At 32.9% G+C, this 22,804-nt stretch overlaps 2 protein-coding genes across 5 annotated transcripts; one reads left to right on the top strand and one right to left on the bottom strand.

Annotated features, from left to right (window-relative positions):
* The first annotated feature begins 6,021 nt into the window (after window positions 1-6,021).
* On the top strand, window positions 6,022-14,205 carry LOC129322743 (beta-glucosidase 11-like). Of its 2 annotated transcripts, none has more exons than XM_054969107.1 (13): window positions 6,022-6,627; window positions 7,221-7,284; window positions 7,514-7,569; window positions 10,145-10,220; window positions 10,302-10,373; window positions 10,453-10,540; window positions 10,630-10,885; window positions 11,697-11,812; window positions 12,158-12,378; window positions 13,103-13,128; window positions 13,261-13,348; window positions 13,669-13,759; window positions 13,870-14,205. In XM_054969107.1, the coding sequence occupies exons 1-13, from the start codon at window positions 6,436-6,438 to the stop codon at window positions 14,111-14,113; spliced, it is 1,590 nt and encodes a 529-aa protein (XP_054825082.1). In that variant the 5' UTR covers window positions 6,022-6,435; the 3' UTR covers window positions 14,114-14,205. The 2 variants fall into 2 exon arrangements, with proteins under 2 accessions (XP_054825082.1, XP_054825083.1); XM_054969108.1 differs by having other exon boundaries at window positions 6,023-6,627; window positions 13,106-13,128.
* Window positions 14,206-14,377: 172 nt separating this feature from the next.
* LOC129322742 (pentatricopeptide repeat-containing protein At5g13770, chloroplastic) lies at window positions 14,378-19,777 on the bottom strand. Of its 3 annotated transcripts, none has more exons than XR_008596282.1 (3): window positions 18,619-19,777; window positions 16,519-17,531; window positions 14,378-14,928 (listed from the first exon to the last, which is right to left on the bottom strand). XR_008596282.1 is itself a non-coding variant. In XM_054969105.1 (2 exons), exons 1-2 carry the CDS (start codon window positions 19,742-19,744, stop codon window positions 16,795-16,797), a joined length of 1,863 nt encoding a protein of 620 aa, XP_054825080.1. In that variant the 5' UTR covers window positions 19,745-19,777; the 3' UTR covers window positions 16,314-16,794. The 3 variants fall into 3 exon arrangements, 1 of the variants encoding a protein (XP_054825080.1); XR_008596283.1 differs by having other exon boundaries at window positions 16,713-17,531; XM_054969105.1 differs by lacking the exon at window positions 14,378-14,928 and having other exon boundaries at window positions 16,314-17,531.
* Window positions 19,778-22,804: the final 3,027 nt, after the last annotated feature.

The following is a 22,804-nucleotide window of genomic DNA, read 5'->3' as shown; positions in this document are numbered from 1 at the left end:
ATTTGGAGTTCAATGATAAGATTTGATGGGGAGTTCAATGATTATGTGCTAAGTGAAATTCAATGACTTAATATGTGAGTGGTTCAATAAAATAGAGTTTTGTAAAGTTCAATGAAGTAATATTTATGGAGTTCAACGAAATGGGTAGTTAAGGAGTTTAACGAGGTAAAGTAGAGTTCAATGATTTGATTATGTGTGTTAATATGATGTCACATGTATGAGATGAGTACAATGATGATGTTATGCATGCTGAGCATTGAGTAATTGCATACCTTGAAATGTTGCATTGTTATACATCACACAATCTTAAGAGGCGGGATTTCATCTAGGAAGAGGAGTAAAAAATTAAATCCATGTGGTAAGACTTCCATCAAAACTTAATGGTTTACCTGGGTTTATCATATTTATCACCCCACTTGTTCAATGAGAAATTATCCCACTGGTTTAATAAAGAACTTGAACCTAACTAATTTTTTCACTTGTTCAACGAGAAAGCTAGGCTAAGGGAAATGACACCCCATAGTGTGAGAAATGGGGGAAACTATGACCCTCTAGTGAGTTAGGCAACCTTGGCTGAGTAACCTCTCATGCGTGCTTTGGCTAGGATAGTGTCAGTTTATATACAATCCCAATGTGTTATAGTCCATGATTTCATGTTAAAGGCATAAGGAGAATATAAGGGAGGTTTCATCATGCGTATAGTAATAAAAGTGCATATGATTATCTGTATTGTGACCTTAGTGAAACAAATCACATGATTAGCCTTAATTCTATATGAAATTGTATTACTTGTTTATTATCTCGTGAAAGAGAATTATGAATTTATGCTCTTGATCATGTTAAATGACTTGAAATTGATATTATTGTCACTTGTATTTAAATCGATTAACATGCATTAGTATAAGTTAAATGGACCTTAGTTATTGAGTGGTTGTATTCACCCCATTATCTTCAATATTGCAAGAACTAGCTCATCGGGACATGAATGAGGGAAATAGATGAGGCCTATGACTATAATCTTAAAATTCGTAGGCCTCATTTACTTTAAATTTTTAATGTGTATAATTCAAATGACGTTGCCAGCTAGGGAAGGTTCATGTTGTGTCTTACTTGCACTATGTGTTTTGTTAAACTATATTATGTATTTTTGGACCTAAGGTGTATACGTACTAATTATGAAATCTTTAACAAGGCTAAAATACTAGTGCAAGTAAACATTGTGTATGACACTTGATTTATGATGATTAATTGATGGATTGTGTGATTGGATATTCCCCTTTTTGTTTTTAGTGACTAAGAGGTTGAACAATGAAAATGTGTTATATGTGGTATGTTAGTGATGTGATGTATTGTATAGGTCTGTTTTGATCCATTGAGTGTGGTTTGGGTTATGTTTATAGCTTCTAGCTTTTGGAATGAGTTTTAAGTACTTAAGTTATGTGGAAATTATGAAAAAGAGTGAATTTTGAAATGTGTGTCTAACTATATTGATTGAGTAATAATTTAATTATGAAACTAAAGCCATTAGCTAGAGCAAGGAGAAAGCTCTCTGTAAATATCTAGATTGCCTTAATCGGACGTTGGATGGAGGAATGGGGTGCGTTGGAAGTTCACCCTAATTGCTATCATTTAACAGTAACATTGCTGTCAAAATCATGAAATGCGTTGTGGCATGCACCTCTTTTCTATACTAATACATTGTTTTCAACATTTATGTCTTGATTCCTTTTTGAGATTCCATGCTTTTGCATATTAGTCAAATTCTGATTTTTTTATTTGCAAAGATCTTTTGGAATATTTTAGATATTGAAAACTTGGGATCCCATTTGTGTAATTTGACAAATTGATAATTACATTGGTGTTTGAAGATTAAGGAGGATTAGTAAGGGTAACCTTAGTGGTCTAACTTATAAATTTTATAGTTGAGGCTCTAGTTGAGGTTAATGACGCAAATTTGGTGATTAGGACACTTAATTGCTTGGAAATGATATAAAAGCAGTCATTCGTTATTTGGGTATTCAATTTTCAAATAAAATATCAAATTAAAGTGAAACTTATGTCATTAGTTAGATTGTGGAATAGATTACTTGTGGGCACTTGAATCACTCCAGTTGGACGTTGTATACAAAAATGGTGAATATCAAAAGTTTGCCCCTAGTAAGCTATCATGTGCGTCACGGTGCATAGTGAACATGTTGCGATGCATGTCACATAATAAGATTTGGCTTTACAGCATATGGCACCTAAGCCACAATGTATGTGCTATTTTTTGTGAAAATGAATTTTTTGTCCCTATTTTCTTGTGAGACTTATTTCTTGATTTTTTTTTCAAGCTTTCGTTGTTTAGAACTTTATTGGTTTGAGCTCAAACTACTAATTTAAAAAGTTCTTAGAATCCCAAATGTTTTCAAGTTTCTATAAAAGTTTATATCCATTCTTTGTTTTAAGTAAACTTAGGAGCTTAATGACTTTTAAATATCATTGTATATTATGATTGTGATAAATTATTAGTAATGTCAAGGTGGACATTACATTATTGATAGGTAAATCTTATACTACTATAGCATGATATGTTTATGTGTGAAAAATTAGGTTGAGGTTGTTTTATCAATAGAATTAAACCTAGTCAACATTAAGGGGGAAGAATCATTCAAAAGCAACCAACCTAATCAACTAACTAACTTTTACCTCATCATTGAAGCACTGCCATCGTTAATGAGGAGATGTAGAGTGGATTAGTGTCCTTGTGGGTTTTTTTAGTAGTTTTCTGGTGCCTAATCGAAGGACACCATTTTTAAAGTTCTTGGAGAAAACCTTTGGGGGGAGAGACTATAGAAAAAATCAAGCTTCAAGAACCAAAGGGAAAGTGTAGACTAGTTGGTAGGGGTGAGCAAAATCATATTGAAATTGAAAATTGAATTGAATTTGATCTATTTGATTCAGTCTATTTGGTTATACAATTCAATTTGGTTTTCTTTTAAAAAAATTTTGATTGATCAATTTGATTCGGTTTGAGAATTATTGAACCAAATAAACTGAATTGACCGAATTATATATATATATATATATATAATTTCTTTTCATATTTTTGAAAAAGTGAATAAATTCTCATCTAGGTGAGTAAGAAATATCTTCCTACTACTTATAGTAGTAGTATTCTTTTTTGTTTAATGTGATGTTTTGTTTTTTATTTCTATAATTTAGTTTTTAATGCAATAATATTGAATTTTATTAATTTTCTCATGAATTATGGTATAAGATTGCCATTTTTTTTGTGGGCCTTCAACATTAAGGAAAAAATGGATAGAAAAATATATGAACAATTAGACTTCATAAACTTAAATCAAAGCCCATGAATCGAATAGATTGATCAAATCCAACCATTATAATTAGGTTTGATCAAGTGTTTTGATTCGATTTGATTCAAACCTTTTGTGTAGTTCAATTGATCGGTTTTGAAAAAATTGAAACTGAACCGATCGAGTGCTCAACTCTATTAGTTGGGGAGAGGTGATGAATAAGAGCAAGAATAAAGAACTAGGGAGGAGACAAGGAAGACGGGGAAGGGGAAGAGAGGGGGAAGATTAGGGGAAGGGGAAGAGAAAGGGATCTATTTTTTTTTTTAAATGATAGGTGGATGCCACATGGTAATAACGGTCAACCTAATGGTCAACCCTAACGAAAGGGTGATATTACACCCCTTTTAAAATTTTCAAACCAAAATTGCTCTAATAAAAAAATTAGAATACCAAGCGTCCTTAACAAAAAAGTTCTAGAACATTTTTTCTATTTAATCCTTTTAAAAATATGAGTCCAAATATGAGCCACTCAAGCTTCAATAGGTTATTGATATTTACCAATCTTGTATATGTTTCTAGGTTCTCTTATTTGAACCATTTAATACATTGAGCACGCATGCACAATGGTAGAGCTAGGATCTAGGGTTAGAAGGGATAGTGGTAGAGTTAGGATCCTTGACATAAGGAAAACTTTTTTATCTCTTTTAAATTCACTATTTCTCTTTCTTTCTTTCTTTTTATTTATTTCGTAGTTCAACTTTGCAAGCTCAACGAGCTAATAAAAGATATTCAATGAGTTTACTTTTGAATATTGGATCTTTATTTTTCATTATTTTTTTGACTAGTTCATGACTGGTATTCGGGATGAGGATGATGCAGGTCTAATTTATTCAAATTAGATTTTTTCCTATTACTTAAAGGATTACTAAATAATATAGATATTTAGGTATAGTAAAATTACAAGCTAATATTCATTGAGCTTTGAGTTATACACAAAAAATTTAAATACGGAAAAAGTCTTATAAAGTTATAAACTTATACCATGAAGTTTCAAGTCCTTTATTGAAATTGTCAAGAGTGCTAGTAATTATTATTGCTTAGTTGTCAACTAAATAACTATGTTAACAACTATGCAACATTACTTGACAACTTTAATATAGCAAATTTATTAGATGAAAAATCGCACAAATTCCACTCCAACTAGACAAATGACAAAATAGTACTTCCTCTATTTCTATTTTTAGGAGAGAAAATTATATCACATAGTTTAAGAAAATTAATTAACTATGTTAATTGTGTTTGAAAATAAAAAAATTAGACTAAAATACCCTTTATTAATTGTGTTAATTAAGTCTCTATTAATTATTTCTTATGACTGCGAACGATAACATTATGACGGGTGATTTAAGAAATTTATAATAAATGCTTCTTAAAAAAATGTAATTTTGTTTACACACACACACAAAACAAACTAAAAGTGATAGTTTCCCTATAAATAAAAATAGAGGGAGTGGTATGAAATGGGATAATAACATTGAAATCCCTTGGTACTTATCTGTTATTATTTTTTTTTGGCAAAATTACGTTTTTGGGCTTCTACGAAATAATAGAAAGAGTAGTTGTTAATGAAAACCTAAACTTAAGTAATTAATAATGAAAGTAAAGTTGTTAATATAAAAAGTGTAATTGTTATTATATGAATAAATTGAAGGTGCGACCAAATATATTGTTAATACTTAAATTAAAGTTGTTAATATATGAAACATACTTGTTATTGCATAATTAAACTAACAATTTTGCTTCTTATATGAACAATTTTACATTTGTTATTAACAACTTTAATTTAGGTATTAATGACTATGAATTATAATTTTTATTATTTTGGTTAAAGTTAGAAACGTGATTTCGTACAAAAAATTATGTATGATAAGTCCCTACAAACTTCAAAGTAACTATCATATTTTGTGGAACTTATTTATATTCTCCCATGATATTTTTGCATTCATCTTCTGTACTTGGCATATTGATGATCACCAAGTTAAAAAAGATTTGGGCTGTTGAGATCTTTTTAATCAGTATGGGCACCATTTCATCATTTTAAAAAAATTGAGTTGTCTATATTTAAAACTTTTAATTTATATTTTATATTTATTAAAATAAAAAAATTTTGATTGAGAAGGTTAAGGTGAGTTGGCTTTCAAAAGTTTACTAAAATCATGATATATTTTTAGGTTTAAAAAAATACTTACAGATCGTCTCTTATGAATTGTGGGTCAAATTCTTATTAGGTAGATCAACTTATATGAGTTAAAATTTTTAATAAATCTCTTCATTATAAATCTAAACAGTACGTATTTAATATGAAATTTAATATTAATTTTTTTATAATTTTTATAAATTAACTATCTAGATTTACCCACAACAATTCAAATTTAAATTTTTTAATTTTTTAAATGAATACTTGTTAAAATTTAAATTTCACCTTTAATTATGAATGTTCACTGCTTGTTAGAGGAAGTTGTGTGAACTATTAAATTCTTTTTAAGTGTCTTTTAATCAATATAGAATTAAAATGGATGGTTTTATATTTAATACCAGTCCTTTCTTATGAATTGAGACCAATTATTCAAATAGGTGGGGTAGACTAATGAGCTTCAATATTGAGTTATCTATTAGAACAATACTTTTATCGATCAATCAGTAAGAAGTAGATCGACGTAAGTGAATTGGTAATGTGTCGGGAGAAATTTGTTCAAGGAGCCGTGGAAACATTTCGTGATAAGGGAATCGGCGGACAACCAATGAGGGCCGGTTATGATTCGTGATAAGGTTTACTAAGTAAAGTAAGGGCAAAGAGGGAAGATTTGGCGAGTCTCTGCTTCACAAACTGATGAGCACCTTGATACTCTTGAGTTGCTATGCGCCAACATGAACCCGGTATTTTTAATAAAGGCTTCAAAATAGGACGTGATTTTTCCCGCCTTTTACTACTTCGGGTTGGACCGGTTAATTACGTGCAAGTTTGGTATTGCACTTGCACTTTTGTAATTTTCGTGACAAAGTTCCCAGACGAATCAGCGAAGAAATTTAGCTCAACAGCCGAGTCAGAGATAAAAACAGTGTACCGAGAGAGGATATGGCGATTCAGAGAGTCACCACCGCTCAAACTAGAAGAGGTAGAGGTGGAAGAATCATGAAGTTATCTGGCTTGATAGCGATGATATTTGCAGCAGCGGTGGCGCCGTCGATGGTGTTTGGTGCTGGTACATTTAGCAGACGTGACTTCCCGCCGGACTTCGTGTTCGGCACCTCCACTTCAGCTTATCAGGTTTCCCTCTTCCGATTCCGATCCCGATCCCGGCGATCTTTCTGGAACTAAAATAAATAAATAAATGTCCGCATTTTTAAAAAAACTACCCCCCTCAACAATCTTCATTCTCTACTTGATAAGTTGAGACTGAAAATACCGTTCTCCAGATTCATGGAGATTCTAGAGAGGAGCTGGTCCCCACCCTTGTATCTCTTTCATTCAATAGCATGTTCTTATTCTGTTATTCTTTTTGGGAAATTTATACTAACACATTTTTGAAGAAATATATTTGAACATACAATTATGCATACATAGTAAATTTTACGATTTATAACATGCTACCTAAACCTGCAGAACGCTGCACCAGAACCGCAGCTCTTGTTATCTGCGTGTGATAGAAAATTTTTTGGGATTTGTCTTGTAAAAACTTGAGATGCAGTATCTAAAAGGGATGAATACGACTTATACAACTATAGTCTAGATTAAACTGATTTTTTAAACTACTATCGCTGGCAGAATTGTTTGCAAATGGCCGTTTATTTATTGTATTTTCTGGTGTTTTTCTACTACTCATGAAGGCAGTTAGTTAATGGGAATATATATTGTTAAAGGTTGAAGGTGCTGCAAATGAAGATGGAAGGAAGCCCAGCATATGGGATACCTTCGCCCATGCTGGTAATAAAATGGTGAACTTAAACTCCATGCATGTGAGAATCAATATACAAGCATTGTTACTGTTTGCTAACTTCTGCTTTGCTTAAGCATTTTCAGTTGCTTTAATGATTGATGTGTCGAACTGTTTTCAAGTTTTGAAAAATTAAAATGCCTATTACAAAACATCACCTGCGAAATTTCCCCATAAATTTCCAAAGGTTATATCATTACTGATGACATTAAATTTCAGGTTACTCGGGCGGAGCTGATGGAGACATAGCAAGTGATGAATACCACAAATATAAGGTCAGTTGATATGCTTTCTTATTCTGTAAGTACAATAGGGACATTAGAGTCTTCACATTGCTGTTCTAAGAAGCAGATTGATCTCTAGATCCCTGTCAACTAAAATTAACTTCCTAAGTAAGCATGGGAAGTCCATCTTTACAACAACAACAACAACAACAAGCCTTTATCCCACTAGGTGGGGTCGGCTACATGGATTGCAAGACGTCATTGTGCTCTATCATTTATCAAGCTTTTAGAAATATTATTAATTAAGAGATCGCGTTCAATAACTTTCAAGAGTGTTCTTTTAGGCCTTCCTCTACCTCTCTTAATCAGACTTAAAGTTATATGTTCCACTCTTCTCATTGGTGCCTCCTTTGGTCTTCTTTGTATATGTCCAAACCATCTCAACCGATTTTCTACCATTTTTTCCTCAATAGGTGCCACCCTCACTTTTTCGCGTACGTGCTCATTTTGAATTTTATCTTTACGTGTATGTCCGCACATCCATCGTAACATTCTCATCTCTGCTACTCTAATTTTATGCTCTTGTTGTCCCGTTAGAGCCTAGCATTCACTACTATATAACATTGCCGGTCTGATAGCAGTGTGATAAAACTTTCCTTGAAGTTTATTAGGCACCTTACGGTCGCAAATAATTCCTTTAGCTTTTCTCCAATTAAACCATCCAGCTTGAATTCTATGTGAAATATCTCCACTGATTTCGCCATCATTTTGAATAATGGCTCCCAAATATCTAAACTTTTCCACTTGAGGTATAATTTGATCTTCCAATTTCACTTCCAAATTATTGTCAAATAGTCCTTTACCAAATTTACAATATAAATATTCCGTCTTACTTCTACTCAGACGAAAACCTTTCGACTCCAATGTCCTCCTCCATAACTCAAGTTTGTAATTAACCTCTTCTCTTGTCTCTGCTATAAGAACTATATCATCTGCGAAGAGCATACATTTCGGAATTTCCCCTTGAATATGTTCCGTCAAAACATTTAAGATCAAGTTGAACAAATAAGGACTCAGAGATGATCCCTGATATAGTTCAATCTTTATAGGAAAATCCTTTGTTTGACCACTAGGCGTTCTTATACTAGTTTTTACCCCCTCATACATATCTTGTATGGCTTTAATATAAGCAATCCGTACTCCCTTTTTTTCTAACGCTTTCCAAAGCACTTCTTTTGGTATACGGTCATAAGCTTTTTCCAAATCAATAAAAACCATGTGTAGATCTTTATCTTTACAACGATACTTTTCCATTAATTCCCTTAGTAGATAAATCACCTCTGTAGTTACATGTGGTTACCCAATATTGCCAAGCAATAATATACTTGTTAGGCCTGGGGAGCATTTCAAAAGAGAGGAGAACATAGTTGGGTCATCTAATGATTTTAAGAGGATGCGTATAAATAAGTATGAAATCATATTTTAACCTAAAACCTTAAAGCATTAAGTTTATGGGTCTTTTTTATTTATATACCTCTTTTCTAGCTTAACTTTATTTGATTTGAGACTTTTCTCCACACCAAGTCAAGTCCACTCACGTACTTTAAAGACGCCAACCTGCTACTATAGGTTAGCCCAATAATACTTGTGAGCTTCAAAGCTTTTTGCACTAGGCTCTGATACCACTAGGATTAGGGAAGAGGGGAGAACACAAATGGATCACCTAATGGTTCTAAAAGGACACATATAAGCAAATATGACACCATATCTTGACTCAAAATTTTAAAGCATTAAGTTTATGGGTCTTTTTCACTTATATCTTTTTTTCTCTTGCCCAACTCTATTCGGTGTGGGACTTTTCTCCACACCGAGTCAAGTCACTCACATTTGACAACCCAATAATGCTGGCTCATGCATTCTAATAAGTCGGGATTCTCTTGCTGTTAACAATCTGTCCTCTTTCACCGATTTTATTCTATGATATAATGTCCTTATTTCCTCACATGGATCTTTTTTGCGATCACAATTATAATTAAAGAGCTAGAGAAGCAGAGAATGTTGTTTAAATCTTAGGTTTAACTTTCATATTTTTTAAGCAAGCATCATCGTAAAAAGTCTTCATTTCTGAGCTTAAATTGTATCCAATCCTTTTCCAAGGCTTTGTTGATAATTTGCAGAGGCTTATATCAGTGAAGAAATTTTGGTTCGCATATTGGGACAAAGGCTGGCATGATACATATTCTATACTTTCGTAACAATAAAGTTTAAAACGGTTCAATCTGTATTTATCATAGGATACAAGGTATTATGAAAGAGACAGCAACGAACAAATTGGTTTCAGACAATTCGTCACTAACAAGGCATTTATAGAGATCATGAAAATTTACATATTTTGGTTTTTTTGATTTTTAGTTTGTTTTGTTTTCTGTACACCTGTATTTCAATTTACAGTGTATCATTAGAGTTTGTTCAAGATTAGACGGTTGGACTGTGATACAAACTCCATTTACAACACTCAATGATAATATTATCTTCTGCTCACATTTCTTTCTCTGCCACCATGCTCTCTCTCTCTCTCTCTCTCTCTCTCTCTCTCTCTCATACTTGTAAATTCATTCTGTTGCAGGAAGATGTGCAACTCATGGCTAAAATGGGCTTAGATGCCTACAGATTTTCTATCTCATGGTCAAGGGTTATTCCAGGTGCAAAGAATTACACTAATTCTCATTACTCTCCAATCATTTCAAACTCTTTCTCACTCTCCTCTCCTCTGATGTCTCTAGATGGAAAAGGAGCAGTTAACCCTAAGGGAGTGCAATACTGCAACAACCTTATCTATGAACTCATAAGCCATGGTTATCTTCCTTTATCCGCTTGTATACAGTGATTGCATTTGCACCTTCCAGTTACTGATTTTTCTTTTCCATCATTCAGGAATCCAACCTCATGTTACGTTACATCATTATGACTTGCCCCAAGCACTTGAGGATGACTATGGAGGATGGGTTAGCCAAAGAATTATGTATGGCTTTTAAATTTTGAACTTTGATAAATTGTGTTACCCAGGGGTTACTCTGCATCGTATGTTGACATAGTTATTGATGTTTGTAGAAAAGACTTCGCAGCTTATGCAGATTTGTGCTTCAAAGAATTTGGTGACCGAGTTAAATATTGGACTACTATAAATGAGCCTAACGTATTTGTTTTGGGAGGCTATGACATTGGGTTATTTCCACCAAGGCGATGTTCTCCTCTGTTTGGATTTAATTGTTCTGCTGGAAATTCCTCAATTGAGCCATATATGGCAACCCATTATATACTGTTGGCGCATGCATCGGCTGCTAGATTGTATAGGGAAAAGTATCAGGTAAACATATATGTATGTGTTAAACATTAACTTAGCCCTGCTTTTTTATTTGGAATCATGTAGTTTGTTTCAAAGACAAAATTTTGGTGGTGATCAGAATAGTATTCAGCGAAAGTGCAGATATTCTGTTTGAATTTGGATCACTTGCTGAATTATGATCATTCAGGATTTAAATTGTTCTGTCCAATTTTATTATTATTGTTAACTAAGATGTTATTTCCAACCCTTTAACTTGACACATGGCACACTCCCCACGTGATATTGCTGTGCAATGTAATCAAATTCTCATTCTAAAATTTTCTAACTAAACTGATAATTTAAACCCTTTTATCCAAAGTTCTCTATGTGAGGGTCAGAAAGAGCCTCAAATTCTGGGGATATTTACCTGGTCTTCTTCTTTGACGAACTTAAGAGAGGAGATACGTGAGGTTGACATCATTTATTGATCTAAAATCATTAGCTTAAAATCTTTTCTACTTATATATCTCTTCTCTAGTTCAAATTTATCTAGTTTTCCCTGCCATTCACATTTGAACCCAACATTAGCAAGTCAAAAGTCAGAAGGAAATTTCGAAGACTAAGAACTTGAGTTGGAGACCATTTGGAGCATGTCGAGGTGGCTTTTTAGGCAATAATATTAATGGGAAACTAGAATGGAGGATCTGAATGTTGATTGTTTGGAGGGTATTTTTTAGTTTCATAAGCTGAGGGTGGTATTTGCAAATGATGCAAAGTTGAGGTGAATTTACATTTCTTGATTATGATTGTGATAATATTACACACAGAAAACATGAGTACTAGTTTAATGCAGGAAAAGCAACACGGATTTGTTGGGATCAATATCTTTTCTTATCATTTTCTTCCTCTAACAAACACCATCGAGGACATAGCTGCCAGTCGGAGGGCCCAGGACTTTTATATTGGATGGTAATTTGCTCAAATTCACCATGTCTGTCCAAACATGTCATTCTATGTCTGTTCTCTTACTACTATGACTTCATTTAATCATTCTAGCGTCAATCTCAAATTACCTCACTAATTCATGGACTCACTCAATTGTATTCAATCATGCAAACTGATGCTGTTAAGTCTCTGTAATTTTTACAAAATTCAAGAGAAGTCTGAATAATTCACTCTTATCTAAATGATTTCTATCTCGTGGAGTATAACTCTGTCTTGTTTTAGTTAGTTTAGCAAGCAGACGTTTTCATGCTTATTAATTGATATCAATGCCTTTTTTAACAGGGTTTCATCTATGCTTTGTTGTTGCAGGTATCTCAATCCCTTATTATTTGGAGAATATCCAGAAACAATGAAGAAGATTGCTGGCTCCAGACTTCCTTCCTTTACCAAAACTGAATCAAATATTATCAAGGGATCGGTTGATTTCATAGGATTAAATTATTATAACGTAGTTTATGCTAAGAACAAAGCAAGAAAACCACAGATGCATGAGAGAGACGTCATGGAAGATATAGCTATAGAATTGACAAGTAAGTTGAATGCTATGTTGTGTCCAAGATATGCATTGCTACTAATTAGTGCAGTGGGATAATTTGATATTCAAAATAGAATTGAATGTAACGGAAAAGAAAAGAAAATAAAAGTATGCATGTGTATGATGTCCTTCATATGTGCATAATAAAAAAACAGTTGTTGTTGAATAATGATAATAGAGATACAAATACTGCATCTCTCTCTCTGTTTTTTTTTTTTAATTGTTATATGTGCATATTTCATTTTTTATGCTATGAAGAGAAAAGCTTTCTACCAGACTGGCCTTTATTGTACTGCTAGTAATATTAACCCATCAATGAGAATATTTTAATTTATTTAACAATTAATAATTGCTAGCAGTACAATTAAATTCACGGGATGAACCAATCAATAAAAATCAACAGTAACTCATAAGAAAAGATAGTTAATAAGTTTTTAAAGTTTTTCTTGATTCCAGCAAAACATATTGAGAGTAACTTGTAAATAGAATTGGAGGGAGTAAATGTGATGTGTGTGATTAAATAAAAAGGATAGATTGAGGAGAGTGCGAACTTTAAGCATTATGGTGGTGTTTGATTAGCCTATGAAAAAGTGATATAAATAGAAGTACATAGAGATTAGAGAATACACCTTCTATGCAATATATGTTATATCCACGCCATCATTATTTAATAGAATCGGTCACTCAACTCCAAAAATTATTTTGCTTTTTGTTTGTAGCAGGTATTACAAATGCTTCGTTTGAGGTATGGACAGTTTTTAGTTTCTCTCTCTCTCTCTCTCAATTTTTTCCGTGAGACAATAAAACAATCAGAACTTTGCTTGTTGCGTTGTTGGATATATTTTGAGCAATAATTAACCATCTGGGTTGGTTTTAGTTTCCCATTACCCCTTGGGGTTTACAAGGGTTGCTGGAGTTCTTCAAGCAATTTTATTTCAATCTTCCTATTTACATTCATGAAAACGGTAAGTCCTCTCTCTCCCTCTGTGTCTGAAATTTTTTTTCAATTTGATCTGTTAAAAATGGATGTTTCTTAATTTTGTCTCTTAAATGAAATTGTTTTCAATAACATCTTCCTATGGATTAATTATCACTAAATTTAAAAAAAATTGATGACAGGTGATAAAATTTTGGATAGATTATTAATGATGCATTTTTAAATAGACAAGAAAATCATACAAATTGTAATTTTTTTACGTGAAGAAGATAAATTTTTTCTACCGTGAAGTGTACGGAAGAACTTCAGTTCTCAAGTCATATGTAACAAATCTTTGAAACTCTGCAGGGCAACGAACACGACGAAATTCTTCAATGGATGACTGGCCGAGAGTGAATTACTTGCATGCGCACATTGGAGCAACGCTTGATGCACATAGGTAAGCATCAGTGAAGCAATTTAGAAACATCACTTCCATCTTCAAGTTTATCACAGTCTCTAATATTTTTTTTTTCTCTTTTTCGTGCAAAAATATTTGACATGTTCAAGAAATGGATCCAATGTAAGAGGCTATTTTGTGTGGTCCTTCTTGGATGCATTTGAGTTACTTGATGGATATGATTCGGGTTATGGTCTATATTATGTTGATTTGGATGATCCAAATTTAAAAAGAAAGCCTAAGCTTTCTGCCACATGGTACTCCCAGTTTTTAAGCAAAACTGTTAGGGAGCAAGTGAGACCCATTGAACTTGAGAAGAATTCAACTCAATTCTCGCAAGCTTGTTCTTCTTAGGGCATAGATGTTTGTATTGTGTAATTTGGATTCCTTGAAATGTCGAGTCTGTAAAAGGCTTCTAAGAATTAAAAGTGATACATCATGGGTAAGTTTGCATGTTTCACTTATTTTCACCCAACTATCAATTTTTTAGGAAAATGACAATTAAAGATCATGTTAAGTTATTAAATTTAATTATAGACTTCAAATATTAAAATTTCATTAAGGGATAATTATGAAACAACTTAATTTCCAAGTGGTTTACCTAATTTTCATGAGTAGTTTGCCTTAAATTCACAACTGATTTTATGCAATTTCAGTAATTTAGTTATTAGAAACAAAATCTGAGAATTGTTCAGCCTATGGTAGTTTAGTGCGAAACTCGAAAGGCGAGTAGCTGAAAGGGTTTATTTGCAATTTGGGCCATCTCCCAATTACTATTGCAGAAATTAAAGCTATCAAATATGGTGTACAACTAAGCCTAAGTTTGAATTTTGAACCGACAGTTTTATTCTAATTCTCTCGATGCCATCCTCTATGTCTATTGAGGAGTTCATGTTGCCCAGCCTTATTATGAGGATGTTTCTAAAGTACAAGAGATGATTGCTAACCATAGCAATCTCAAGCTTCTTTATGCCCCATGTGAGGTGATGGTTTGTATTGATTTTTTGGCTCACATGGCTCAAAATTCTTCAAGTGAGCTGATGTTACTTCATGATCCCCCTAAAGAATGTGAACATTTGCTAATGCTAGACTATAGCGGCGGTTTGTCCCACTGATCCCTTGGCTGCTGCTTTTGGTGTAACCTTTTACTCTAGCTTTGGCTAGCCTTCCTGATGAGGAAAAACAAAAAAGTTATTCGAAACAAAAGCTCAAATTGATTCCATAAGTTATGAATGATACTACTGAAATTGCATTATTAGGTTGTAAATTCTAGATAAATCATTTGAAAAAACAAGGTAATCTTCTTAGGGATGGGGTTGTCTCCGATATTTATTTACTCCCCATTCCAAATATGTTACTTGATTTTTACAAATGATTTATTTGAACTTATTAATGTTAGCCCAGTTGTAAGAAAAGAAAATTTCAAATTAATTTCAGAAGTTTTGAATAAAAGTATTGGCATTGTATATAATTAGTTCCGAATTCCAAGTAAATCATTTGAAAGAAAAACAATCAAATAATCTACTTAGGAATGAGATTGTCTTCCAATGATCTTTTCAATAAAATTTTAACAATAGAAAGTATGTAGTTGGAATTAATGTGACTAATCCATCTCAATGATCAAGAGATGGTGTGTTAATACAATTAATCGGTCTCAATAAAATTTGCATTACAAGGTCCAAATATGTCTGTCTACTAGTAATCTTTCAAAGGAAAAAAAACATTTTGAAACTTCCATTTCTAGTTTCATATTTATTTCTTCTAACAAAATCATTTCTACAAAAGGAATAAATTAGAGTGAAATTCAATAATCCATTCATTCATATGTCTATTACTCTATGTACTATAGCAACTTGCAACAATTGACCAAAGAATAATGGCATAAGTTTTGCATATTCAACATGTCAGAGACGGCTTCCCCCAACTAAGGAAAGCCCCCTTGCCTCTCCATTGAGGTAGAGGAAAATATGAACTGTTAAAATTAAACGTTTTTAATTTTTATTTTAAATTTATATTTTTAAAATAAAAAATATATAAATTTTTTTAATAAATATACTTATTAATTTAACAGTTCAAATTTAATATATATGGTTCAAATTTAATATTAAAAATTTAAATTGACTTTTTAGATATATTTTGTATAGTGTAAATATATTTTAAACACAACAATAGACTTATTAAAAAATTTTAATATTAAATTTGAACTATCTATATTAAATCTGAATTGTTAGATTGATAAGTATATTAATTAATTTTTTTACAATTTTTATATATTTTTTATCTAACAATATAAATTTAAAATAAAAATAAAAAATATTTTATTTGGGCCATTCAAATTTTCGTCTACCTCAGTGGAGAGACAGAGGAGGCTTCCCTCCGCCCCATTTGTGGCCAGCAATAGTAACAGAATTTAATTACATGCCGACAAATGTTTAATGGCATGGAGTAATTCAGTTAAAAAAAAAAATCAACCCAATCAACGTGATTTGCAAAATTACACAGACAAAAGTCACCAAAAAAATAAAAAAAATAAAATTACAAGCACAAACACAAATTGAACTAATAAAAAAGTTGAGATGGTATTTAACCAAAAGGCCCCAATTTCCTATATACATACATACATACATACATACATACAGACACACACAACAACCTAGACAAGTAGCTTAGACACGACAGACACAATGAGGCTGGTCAAGAAAAGCTAGATACATTGAGCAACGCCAAGAAAACCAGAGAATTTCTGGCTCTTTACTTACACTTAAATCACAAGGGATGCTCAAACACATGGTTTGATTTGGAAGCTTCAACTCCCAAGGGAGGTAGACATTGCAATTTATACATACCAGAGAATTTCTTGTGTTTCCATCTTCACTTTTGACTGAATCTGGATCCCCTCTAGTGATTGGAAGGAGTATTCAAGAGATAGAACAAAGAAAGTGTAGGGACCTACCTGAGAGGTGGATCTCACTAGTCTGTCCATCTTTCTCTTCATTGGATCTTTCAATTATTGGAAGGAAATCAGGAATCCAACCTCATGTTACTTTGAATCTCTCTTGCAACCACCTGGCATGTACTTGCATTCCAGCTTCAGTTAAAGCCTTCAAAGAAGACTGATACAACCTTTCATCCAATCCTGTTCCTTCCATCTTCATGTCCCTTAATAGTTTTACGAGTTCATCAACTTGACCAACCTTTGAGAAAACCATCACCATCATGCCTGCCATGGCCCTATCAATCTCTCCACCATTCATTCTGTACTCCTCGAAAAACTTGATGCATTTTTCAAACTCTCTTGCCTTGCTATATGCCACAATGATGCTCGTATAAGTAACCTTATCCGGAGCGACTTTCCTTCGCTTCATTTCGTTCCATAGCTTCTCAACCTGCCTCAAATCCTTAGCCTTCCCATGCATGTCTATCAAAGAATTGTAGATCCACACATTTGGATTACACCCTCTTTCTTTCATCTTGGCCACAAGCCTCGTGGCTTCTCTTAGCTTCCCTGTTCTTCCATACATGACAACCATGCTTGAATAGGCCACAATACATTTATCAAACCCCTTTTGCTCCATTTCTGAAAAAACCTTCTCCGCTTCAGTATATTGGCCAAGACGACAGTAAGCTTTTATGATTGATGCATAGGTGACCTGTCCTGGTTCATGACCCTTGGAAACTAGTTGCTCATAAACACTGATAGCGGCTCTAAATCCTCTCCTCTTGCTGAAGCCATTGATAATAGCACATAGTATACAGTCAGTAACCTTGACACCTACCAATGCAGAACCATTAGCTCTGGTCTCAGTATATGGAGCGTGAAACAAGGAAATCAAAGAAGGGAATCACAGTTCTAAAAAACATTGTAGAAGTAACATGCCTTCAAGCAATCAAAAGAAGGGTTGGTTTTTGGGTTTATCTTCTAGAAATTGACTACAATTGATTTTTGTGGGGGTCTTTTTTGGACCATGAAGAAGGGGAATATGGGGTAACTTTGATGAGGATGGTGGGCTTGGTTTGTGAGTGAAAGCACAAAACAAATGCAAGTACAAACGGGGCTGTATCAGTTTGGTAAGCAAACAGTCATCATATTCCTTGAAATCTATTAAAAAGGGGGGGGGGGGAAATCTAGTACTTGTGTGCTTAGGAGCGTATCTTCTGTTTGATAAAGTTCTAAAATCATTCAAGCCCAATAGCAATACCAGTGCTCAGTCCAGAAATGTAACCCTTGTCAAGCCTACAGTAATAAAGCCCAAGTCTTCTGCAGCTCATAAGCCCAAGTTGTAACACTCTGATGTAATTTAGATTGTTGTACCATTTTCTTATTTTCATTCTTTATTCTTTTCCTTCTTATAGAAGGTTGTAGAATCACTGACGTGTATGTACGGTTGTAACCATCTCGCGTACATATGATTGAGTAATTCATTGCTGGGTCCTCACGTTGAGTGAGCCTCGCTATTCACTATTCAGTAAATCTTTCACTGTTCCACTGTTATGTTTTGACCGGCCAATACTTTTAACATATTGCTTTCCCTTGACAATGTTCAGTTTTGGAAGACATTCAATGAAAAATGAATGCAATGCAAGAGAAATCACATTTGTGTCTCTAATCAAAAGAACAGACGACACTGTTGAACAATTACTGCACGGCTACATACAATTGTAAAACAATTACACGCAAATTGAGAGAAATAATAAATTTATAAAACGACTATTTTTTTTTTAAATATAGGTTGATGATTCCAAAAACATAAATATTGTTAAGAAAAAAACTCAGTCATATTAACTTGCAGCATATATGTACATTACATTCAAAAGTCATATTAATTAAAGAATCAAAATAGGTATAGCATCTGCATTACCTGCATTCTCCATTGTTTTAACTACTTCGAGAGTCTTCTCCATTAAACCTTCTTCAACATGCATCAACACAAGCTTGAAGTACACCTCTGGATCTTTTATCATTGTTTTGTTCTTTGCTTCTCTCAGAAGCTCCTCGGCTACATCTACCTCGCGCAAACTCGCAAAGGAGCATATTAATGTAGAATATATAGAATCTTTAACAACCCCTCTTTTATTCATGTCCCTGAAGTACTTTAGAGCTTCGAATGCTCGTCCTGATTGGCCCAATGACTGACATAAAATCCCATATATCAGAGATAAATATCTTTTTGAAGTAACTAATGACTGTTCTTTTTCAAGTTCTTGAAACAACTGGACCACTTTGTCACTATCTCCAAGTTTCATGTAAGCCTCCATAACGTGTAGATAGCATCTGGAATAATCTGAAACAGCTAATTTGGTGGATTTCATTCTTTCAAAGACTAAAACGGTGCTCCTATGCATATGAAGCTTATTGTAGCTTCTCATGGCAGAATCAAAAGCTGAAACAGCAACTTCAGTACTTTCAGAATCTTGGAAAACATCAAGATATGCCTCAGAAATCCTGAACTTTCTAGATCTTATGCATTTACTAATCAATCTAGAACATGTAGCTACATCAGGCAACACAGAATAAATCTTCAAGTCTTCACAAACAGATAAAACGGAGCTCCATTTCTTTAATCTCAACAAATACCTGATCACAAGCTCTAAAGTTGATGCCTCTGGCCTAAACTCAGGCCTCTCTTTCAATCTTTGATAGTATTCATACCCAAGTTCCTCCGTTTGAGGATCTTCAAACAACCCACACACGAACTCATTCAGATTCTCAGCACCAGAAGGCTTTGAGTACTGCAACGCATCATCTGAAAACTTCACATCGAATTGGATTACAGGAACATTGGGTTGAGATGCTTCTTCTTCCAAGATCGGAGTGGGCGAGTCTGAGAACCTGACAGTGAAGAATCGAGGGTTTGAGTGAGGAATAGAGGAAAAGGAAGCGAATTGAGAAGTGGGTATAAGAGTATGAAGAAGCTGGTGGGTTCTTCTTCTACAGCAGTTAGTGGTTGAAGCGAAAGACCAGTCTGCAGAACTGGAAATGGCCATTATTGTCAAAGAGATAAGATTTGAAGAGAAGAAATGGTGCAAGAAAAGGCTGGGTTCCATATATACCTTATCGTCCACTAGATTTCGTCTCGCATGAGAAGATCGCTGACCACTCAAAAGTTGACAAGTGGAACAATGGCAGACAGAGAATCATCTGCTCCCATGGAAGCCACGTGACTAATTTGCAGCCACGCGACCTTGCCGTTCATGATATGCATGAGCAAATTATACATTAGTGGGGATTTTTTTTTTTTTTTTTCTGGGAACATAACAGCAAGGCAAAAGCCTAGAAATAATCTCATAACCATTATTTATATTATGAGCATCATAAGCGAGCCAAATTATATAATTGTTAGCTTCTCTAAAAATTATGCTGGTGTATAATCTGATTAATATCTCAATGGCGGATCATATAAGCCTGCCCAAGTAAATTTTTTAAAGCTGTAAATTTTTTTGTTAAACTTGTGACTTTTGAGTTATGTAATTAGATTGGTTCCCATAAATGGCACGGATTATATATAAGACAATTGAATAAAGAATTTCAGACGTCAACATTTAGAATATTTCAACAAAAATACTAATGTTCCTTTATAAAATAAACTCATGAACATTAAGGTTCATTTTTAAAAAAAATTAACGTGAAAAATTATGTACTTTTTTGTATTTGTAATATATTGAACTTAATTATATATTTGTTATTCTGATTTCATGTTTATAGCATATTTTCAGAAAAATTATCGTACAATTTTTTTTCATAGAAATTGTATATAATTATGTCTTATAACTTAAATGGGAGAATTAAACGGTATATGTTGCTAATATGAGCATAATATTATCACTAAGACATAATATATTAATTGCACATTCTTGTGTGGTTGTCTTTAAAATGCACATTTATTATAAGAAAATTACTCCTCCTAATATTTTCTTCAATCAAACACGTGTCTTTAAAATGCCCTTGCAATTTGCACGGGTTTGAGACCATATAAATGTAAAAAAAATAAATAAATTTAATATGAAATTAAACTAAATATTAGGAAACTAATATGATATTAAAATGACATTAAATAAATTATGTAGTTCAGCATGATCAAGAGCACCATCTCTGTCATGGTCACATTGGATAAAAATTTGCCTCAAGGCCTGTACACATTGAGGTTTTAGAGTTTGTGATTATATTCCTAATCAAATAATGGAGTTGTTGGATGAAGAACAGCCTTCTAAACATAGTAGAAAACTTCAGTTGCCTTAAAAAAAAAAAAGTTCAACCTCACTAACTTAATAGTGAGACTGATACAATAGGTAGATACAACTACATCGGCAGATCTTGTGAAAAGGTCTAAAATATTAAAAATAATAATCAAGAATTAGTTAAATGTGGGCCTCGATAACATTGGAAGACTGCGAATATTAATGCTCCTGTTGAAAGATTAAAGTAAATTAAAATAACTAAAAATACAAAATAAATTAAATTCCATCAGCCAACCAAAAAAAAATTAATAAAATTAATTAATGAGAGAGTAATATTAACATTAGGATAAAATCTACGGGCAATGATATAGTACATGTGATAGGATCAAAATACGCAAACAACTCAATATTTATTATATTTTGCAATATGATTGGTTTATTTATTTGTTAATGATATATCATTATATATTAATAATAAAATTTTTATAAATTTTTAAATTTTTAATTATAAACCCTTGGTATATATATTAATGACAAGCCTCTTGTATTTTGGGTACAAGAATTTTTTTCCTCCAATGAGCCAATTTATCTTAAAATCTATCAACAAAATAGAAACAATTTTTTTTTCGCACATTAAAAATTATGAAAATTATAAATAGATCAAAGACATTCAAGTGTTAATATTAAAATCGTGACAAAAACTGACAACCGGGGGGGGGGGGAATCCTTAATTCCAGTTTGAACCAAACAATCATAATAAATTATCAAGAATTTCATTCCATTATAATAGAAAAAAGAATAACAATATGACATGTAACCATGCAAAAAGATGAGTAAGTATCATCCAAAGCTTCTGAATTTTAGGAGTCTAGAAATGAAAATTTAAGAGACCCATATTCAAAGCCCAAAGAGGATTTATTTAGCATGCCTCATGGATTTCTTCTTTCAAAATTCTTGAAAAAGAAATAGCAGGAGGGCCATAAACGCTTCATTAATATGAACAAATTAGCTGCATGAGTTAAGGTTGGGTGTCATCATGAAAACAAAGACCACATCCACAAATCCATAATGATTAAAAGTATGATGAATCCTGTATAACCTAATTGATCAATACAAAAACCTCCAGATCATTTAAAGTCTAAAGCAGAGCCAAACATGAAGTATGGAGGAGAGTATACATGGATATCAGCATCCAGTAGGATATTTTCAGGTTTTAGATCCCTGTACATTATTCTGTTTGCATGGAGATGGGAATCTGCAGAAACAATATAATTTCAGCAACATATATGCGTGCTAGATCCTCTCTGAAAGTTGAAGTGAAGAATAGAACCACAAAGTCAAGTACTACTCCTCCTCTCTATGCAGTATTTTTTTTTTTTTTTTAAAGGCCAAAACCAAAAGTACCTGAAAAGGCCTTGATGATAAAGCTGAAAGAAAGGATGATCCCCCTTTACAAAATCCAAATTGAGATACAATCTCTATTTTGTTTGAACAAAACAAAAATAACCCCAATTTGGTTTGTGATCTTCAAGAGAAAGCACTTCACTAGCATCAGAGATGAGTAATTAAAAATTACTTGAAAAAAAGATAGAGATAATATACAATATCAGCAAGGTTGAATAGTAAGAAACTATGACAATAGATAAAAATTATTACAAAAACAATCACAGACAAAACAACATCTACAAACCCTTTTAGAATAAGTACCCGAAAGTTTATCAAAAAAATTAAAAGAACAAGTACCTGAAAAGAGTATATGAGTTGGATAACAAAGGGACGCAAGTATTTTGGTTAAAATATCCCCATTGACAGCAGTTTGAAGGGGCTCATTGATAGAAAGTTCTTCACTGTATCACCAAAACTTGCAGA

Source organism: Prosopis cineraria, unplaced genomic scaffold, assembly GCF_029017545.1.
Source record: "Prosopis cineraria cultivar Desert tree isolate PC_DT_omini unplaced genomic scaffold, ASM2901754v1 PC10, whole genome shotgun sequence".
Taxonomy (NCBI): Eukaryota; Viridiplantae; Streptophyta; class Magnoliopsida; order Fabales; family Fabaceae; genus Prosopis; species Prosopis cineraria.
This window is presented reverse-complemented; position numbering and strand designations above follow the sequence as displayed.